Source organism: Myotis davidii, unplaced genomic scaffold (genome assembly GCF_000327345.1).
Source record: "Myotis davidii unplaced genomic scaffold, ASM32734v1 scaffold663, whole genome shotgun sequence".
Lineage (NCBI taxonomy): Eukaryota > Metazoa > Chordata > Mammalia > Chiroptera > Vespertilionidae > Myotis > Myotis davidii.
Window position 1 is genome coordinate 158,708 of NW_006295816.1, and position 6,563 is coordinate 165,270.

A 6,563-nucleotide genomic window follows, 5' to 3' on the forward strand; every position below is an offset into this window, starting at 1 on the left:
GGCTGACCCCGCTGGTCTCCTAGGCGGGCTGCCGGGTGGCCGTGACCGTCTTCCTCTACTTCCTGGCCACCAACTACTACTGGATCCTGGTGGAGGGGCTGTACCTGCACAGCCTCATCTTCATGGCCTTCTTCTCCGAGAAGAAGTACCTGTGGGGCTTCACAGTCTTTGGCTGGGGTACGCGGGGCAGGGCACAGGCAGCGTGGGATGGTCCAGAGGGGACCACGAGGCTAGGACACCCACACAGCATAGCCTGTCCGGGCGTGGGGCAGCAGGTGGGCAGCCTGCCCACCCTCCCGGGCTCCAGCAGAGCTTGGCTGGGTGGGGTTTACCTGGACTGGGCTCAGCCTGGAGTTGGGGTGAGAACTCTCGGGTCAAGATTCAGCTCAGGCCTGGCCGGTTTGGCTCAGTGGGTAGTGTCGGCCCTCGGACTAAAGGATCCTGGGCTCGATTCCAGTCAAGGGCATGCTTGGTTGCAGGTTCCGCAACCCAGGTGTCTCTCTCATTGATGTTTGTCTCGCCCTCTCCCTTCCATTCTCTCTAAAAATCAATGGAAAGTACCCTCGGGGGAGGATTAACAACAAAAAGATCCAGCTCAGGATCAGAGTGGGACCCTGGGTCAGAGGTCAGGCTGGAGCTGGAACCCTGACTGTGAACACCAATCCCGTGTGAAGCTGCCCGCAGGGCCCATGCCCCCCCCCCCCCCTCCCGGCAGAATGGGCAGCTGGGCCTGCCCTCCCCTGCGGGCTCTGGGATCCAGTTGCTGATAATTGTCCATTATTGTTGGCAGCTCCAGGCCTGGCTGGGCAGCCAGCCAGACGGCAGACGGGCAGGTCTGGTGCTGGAGCTCTCTCAGTGCTCAGCACCCAGAGGCCCTCAGATCAACAGCCACAGCCACAGCCTCCTGCTCCTTGGCACACTCTGACCTTGACCTCACCCACACCCAGCCCCAAAGTTGGGGGGGGGGGGGGAGACCTAGACCTGGTCCCAGGAACTGAAGCAGGCTCTGGGCCTAGAGGGTGTCAGGGTGGCGGGGGGCACAGAGAAGCGTAACCTGGGTCACTCCCTCCCCTCCCAGAGGTCTCAGGCCAAGACTGAAGTGAGGGGATGGAGGGTGGGGACCTGGGCTCCCTTCCAGGCAGAGCTCGCCCAGAGATGCCAGGGGCCATCTGAGCTGGCATTGGCCTGGGCACACCAAGGTTCCCCCAGTAATAGGCTCCCTCCCCCCAGGACACCCCCACCCCAGAGCAGCACCCTGTGGAGAGGGAGGAGGAACAGCCTGGCATGGCTGTTTCTGACGGTTTCACCATGTGCCCCACAGGGGGCTGTGTGTAGCAGGTGCAGAATCGAGATGAGGGCAGAGGGCTGGATGGGGCCTCGGGGCCTGTCACCAAGCAGCTTGTGTGCCTGGGGAGAGGGGTCAGGGACAACGGGGGGGCAAGGTGGGCGTGGTCAGGGACGAGGGGAACGGGGCCGGCATAGTGGGCTGAGAAGAAACCTGGAATAGCATCTGAGGCCCTCACACACTGTCCCTTCTCTGCACACAGGTGTGCCCGCCATCTTCGTGGCTGTGTGGGTCGGTGTGAGAGCCACCCTGGCCAACACGGGGTAGGTCCAGGCGGAGAAGAGGCTGGGGTAACACAGGCCAGAAACACCCCCGGTACCCTCTTCCTCTGTGAAGCGGATGACGGGGCCTCCTGCGCCCTGGCCCCAGCTCAGGGTCTCTGAGGTTGGCCTCAGGCCTGGCCACACCTCGCATACCCTGACCCGTGTCCCCAACAGCTGATGTCAGAGTAGACCAGCTCTGGGCCTGTGGGCAGGCTCGGGGTGGGAGCAGGACGGGGTGGGGGCTGACGCCTCAACCTCCCGCAGGTGCTGGGACTTGAGCTCCGGGAACAAGAAGTGGATCATCCAGGTGCCCATCCTGGCCTCCATTGTGGTGAGCAGGGGTGGCCACAGGGCTGGGTGGGAGCCATCTTGGACCCCAAGGTCACAGCCTTAAGGCCTGAAAAGCAGCTGATCTCCATCCCGGCCCTCGGTCCTGATGGGGAAGTCGAAGCCCCATGGAGCCCCTGGAGATGCTGTGGCAGAGCAGGGCCTGGGCAGGGCCGTGGGTGCGCCAATTTGCCTTAGTAACATTCTTGGGATTGGCTCTACACATCACTGCTTTGAGATTGGTTACCCCCGCCCTGTTAGGAGGCGTGGAGACTCAGCCCCCCTCACTCCGCAGCTCAACTTCATTCTCTTCATCAACATCGTCCGCGTGCTGGCCACCAAGCTGCGGGAGACCAATGCCGGCCGGTGCGACACGCGGCAGCAGTACCGGTGAGCATCCGCCAGGCCAGGCTCCTCAGGTCAGAGGTCAACATCCAGGCACCACATACCAAAGCCAAGACTGAGGCTCCACGAATGAGCCCGTTTCAGGGGAAGGACCCGACTCCCGACTCCCTGGTTGGCCCCGCCCAGAAGTGATGGGCTCTCTCCTGGCCTCTGAGGCCCCCCCAAAGCCAACCTGGGCCACTCTGTGCCCGGCCTGCACTGGAGCTGGGGTTGCAAGGGCGGGACAAACCCAGCCCTCCCCTCAGAGAGCTGGTCCCGGGCAGCCCGAGGTACAGGTGGGCAGTGGCGGCTCAAGAAGGGGCCGACACCTGAGGAGTGGGTCCCGGGATCGCGAGGTGAGGCTGGGCGGGGGCGTGGTGAGTGCCAGCAGAGGGACCAGCAGGTGCCAGGGCCCGAGGCGGGACTACAGCTCCACTCCAGGAACACTGTGCCCATGAACTAGCTTGTCCGCCACTGGTGGCCAGAGCCTCTGGCCCCGTGGTGGCTTCTGGAGCCGGGGCCGGCGGGTGGGGAAGAGGGCAGAGTGCCCGTCGGGGACGTGGCGTGGCCCTGACCTGCTGCCCTGCTGGCCCAGGAAGCTGCTCAAGTCCACGCTGGTGCTCATGCCGCTCTTTGGTGTCCACTACATCGTCTTCATAGCCATGCCCTACACCGAGGTCTCAGGGACTCTCTGGCACGTCCAGATGCACTACGAAATGCTCTTCAACTCCTTCCAGGTGAGGGGCTGGCCAGGGGGCGGGCTGCCTGCTCCCCACGACTGGGCTGACCCAAGCTCCACGCCTCTCTCCTCCCCACAGGGATTTTTTGTCGCCATCATATACTGTTTCTGCAACGGCGAGGTAAGTGGGCAGCGGCAGGCGCGGCAGGGAGGACGCAGAGGCACCAGGGCTCCCGAGCCCTGCTCCTCCCGTACTCCTGCCCGGTTCTTCTCTCTGTCCTGGAGGCAGAGAGATCTTTCCAGATGGTTCAGGCTCAGGATGTGCTAGGAGTTGTGGGCTCACCCATCTCTGGGGTAGCCCAGTGTCTTCCCAACCCCAGGGCTGAATTCTCTGTCATCCAGATTGAGCGACTCAGCCACCCTGAGTCGGGGACATCTGAACCGCAGAGGTTCTGGGAGTGGCAGCTGCCTGCAGCCAAACCCCGAGGCCTGGGCCTTGGAATTTTCCGGGAATTTGGAATTTACCCATCTCCCTCCAGGGCTGTGCTGTAGGGGCCAAGGTGGGGTCACTGCTGGGCTTGGGGTGACGGGTGGCAGAGGGGTCAGGGGCACTCCTGAGGTCCACCTCCTCCTGCCACCCAGGTCCAGGCTGAGATCAAGAAGTCATGGAGCCGCTGGACGCTGGCCCTGGATTTCAAGCGCAAGGCACGCAGCGGGAGCAGCAGCTACAGCTATGGTCCAATGGTGTCTCACACAAGCGTGACCAACATCGGCTCCCGCGCGGGACTCGGCCTGCCCGTCAGCCCCCGCCTGCTGCCTGCTGCCACCACCAATGGCCACCCACCGCTGCCTGGTCACACCAAGCCAGGGCCCCCGGCCCTCCAGACCTCACCGCCAGCCGCGGCTGCGTCCAAGGACGCCAGCTTCCTCAACGGCTCCTGCTCGGGCCTGGACGAGGAGGCCTCTGCGCCCGAGCGGCCACCGGCCTTGTTGCAGGAGGAGTGGGAGACAGTCATGTGACTGGGGACCAAGGGTTGAACCTATGGACATAAGGGCGGACAGACGGACCAAGAGACAGATGGTCGGTGGTGGCCCACTCATGACTGGGCGGGGAGGACAAAAAAGAAAAAAAGGAAAAGGAAGCTTCCTGCTATGGTCTGAGCTGGGGCCTCGCGTCACTCCAGGGGGGAGGGCTGGGAGCCGCGGGGTTCTGGAGTCACCTCAGGAGGGGTCTAGCGATGTGGGCCAGGCCCTGGGCCCAGGGTTAGGGCACCGTCCGGCAGGAGGGCCTGGGGCAGCTCAGGGTCCCTTGGTGCCACACGCTGACCGGGGGCCCTGCAGGGATGGGCCCCAGCCTTTCCCTGCCACCAGCTGCCCCCTCAGCACTCCCCACCCAGGCTTCCTTTGGCCAGGCTCCCCTACCAGCCGCCCACTGGCCCCAAGTCATTGTCCACCCAGGGCCAACCTCAGATCCTTCGGGTCCCTGGCCACCTCCCCACCCCAGGCCTGAGGCCCCTCCTGCCTATCTCATGGCCATGCTGTGGCCCCTGGGGGCTGGGACACTCAGGGAGCCCCCACGTGACCGCCACCCCAGCCCGGATCCGACTCTAGGGATGCAACAGGTGCAGGGGTGGTGCCTGGGCACCCGGGGGAAGGTCCTGCTCTGGCTCAGGGCTGTGGGAGCCAGAGGGCTGGCCCATGGGATTCTGCACTCGGTCACTGAGCATCCCACCCAACACCTCCCTTGGCCCCTAGAATGTCAGAGGCCCTCGACCCGACCACAGTCCTGAGCTCCGGCTGGCCCTTCCCTCCTCTCAGCTCAGGCCGTGTTCTCCTCTAGGGACTGAGCATCCGGGAAGTGCTCCCCAACTCCAACAGCCACCCCTCATCGGAGGCTGGGCGAGGGTCACGAGGCCAGGACCCCGGAGGTGGCATGACACCCAGCAGCCCAGGCCCCGCCCACCTGACCTTCCAGATGGTGGGCAGGGCAGACAACTGTCCAGAGGCCTGGGGCTCCCCGTGGTGACCTGCTCGGGATGGTGAGGGGCACAGGCCGGGGCCTGAGAGCCCCTGAGCCACAATGAACAGCAGGGCTGCCCGTGGGAGAGCAGCAGAGTCCCCGCTGTAACATGGAGGCAGAGGGGGCCCCAGGGGCAGGGCAGGCAGGTAGCCAGGCGGGAGATGGTGATGGGGTGGGGGGCGCTGTGAGAGAGGACCCCCAGTGAGACCCCAAGCCCCCCAGGGGCGTCTGAAGGCCTTCGCCAGCTCAGACCACTGCGTCTTTCAGGCAACTCGTCCACCCACCCCACGGGCAGTCATGGGGCCCAAGTGGCTGGGCCCAGACCCCCTGGAGGCCTCTGAAGCCGACGTGAGCCCCCTCACCCTGAACAAGCTGACCGGGCCCCTCAGAACGGGTGCTGGGACTGAGTGAACCCTCCTCTCAGACTGGATTCCCTCTGGCGCAGGGCTGTGCGCACTTCCCTGCGGATGGACCCCAGAGGGCTGCTTCTCTGGACTAAGTGCCCAGGCCGTGCTGGGCGCCCACTTGGCCAGGGTCCCCAGGCCAGGCTTCCCGATCCACGCAGACGCCTCCAGGTGAAGGCCAGCCCTCCCTCAGGCTATTTGTACCCAGGCCTCCCCCTCAGGCTGGGCATGCCCCCCCTCCCGGCACTGGGTGCCAGGGCAGGACCTCTTACCGCATCCAGGCCCCTGGGGCAGGACCTCCTGGGCCATGGCTGGCCGCCCCACCCGGCTCCAAGCCTCACCCGGGCCATCCAGGTGCTCCCAGTGGGCCTGGCGGGCAGTCAGGACCCTGTTTGCCTTGAGCAGGGGCTGGAGCCAGGTGGTCACTTCTCCCGTCACGGCCTCGCGGCCCGGCCAAGCCGCAGGGAACATGTAAACACCAGCGAGGCGGCAGCCGGGAGGAGGGAGCCCAGGACCCTGACCCCAGCCGCCTCGGCCTCAGTGTCCAGGCACCTTGTGGGCTACCCTGGACTCCAAGTTGGGCCAGGAAGGTAGTCTCCAGCTCCCACCTGTGAGAGGGCCTCTGAAGACCCCTAGAAGGATGCCCCTCTTGGGGGGCCTGGAGCACAGGCCAGGCTGCAGGGGCGGCTGGGTGATCCCACAGCTCCCACGCAGATTGGGGTCTGGGGGAGTCCTGGGTCATTGAAGGGACGGCTGTGCCCGTCTTCAGCCTGCAATGCCTTCTACACCAGCGGTTGCCAACCGGTGGTCCGCGGACCATGGTGGTCCGTGAGGTCCGCAAAGTTGGCAACCGCTGTTCTAGACGAAGGCGGAGCTGGGTCCACCAGAGGGGGCAGGTGTGACGCTCCACAACTTCAGTCCTTGCCTGGGGTCATAGGAGGGGCAGGCAGAGGAAGGGGACCGAGTTCTCTGAAGTTCAAAAGGGACATGACCCTGCCTGGGGTCAAGCGGGTCCTGGCTCTGGCTGGGCTGTCAGGAGGCAGGTCTGCACGCGGGGACCCAGGCAGAGGGGGCTGAGGAGTGGGTCTCGCTGAGCACACAGGCAGGTGGGTCCTCAGCCAGCGCGGCAGATGCCAGCCGA

General features: G+C 65.2%; 1 protein-coding gene across 1 annotated transcript in view; it reads left to right on the top strand.

Moving 5' to 3' along the window:
• The window catches only part of PTH1R (parathyroid hormone 1 receptor), a 25,021-nt gene extending 20,862 nt beyond the window's left edge, over positions 1-4,159 (top strand). The window contains exons 9-15 of the mRNA XM_006770563.2: positions 24-177; positions 1,548-1,608; positions 1,873-1,939; positions 2,231-2,325; positions 2,915-3,056; positions 3,138-3,179; positions 3,641-4,159. Coding sequence (XP_006770626.1) covers positions 24-177; positions 1,548-1,608; positions 1,873-1,939; positions 2,231-2,325; positions 2,915-3,056; positions 3,138-3,179; positions 3,641-4,018 — 939 coding nt within the window. The 3' untranslated portion in view covers positions 4,019-4,159. The remainder of the gene's footprint in view (positions 1-23; positions 178-1,547; positions 1,609-1,872; positions 1,940-2,230; positions 2,326-2,914; positions 3,057-3,137; positions 3,180-3,640) is intronic.
• Positions 4,160-6,563: the final 2,404 nt, after the last annotated feature.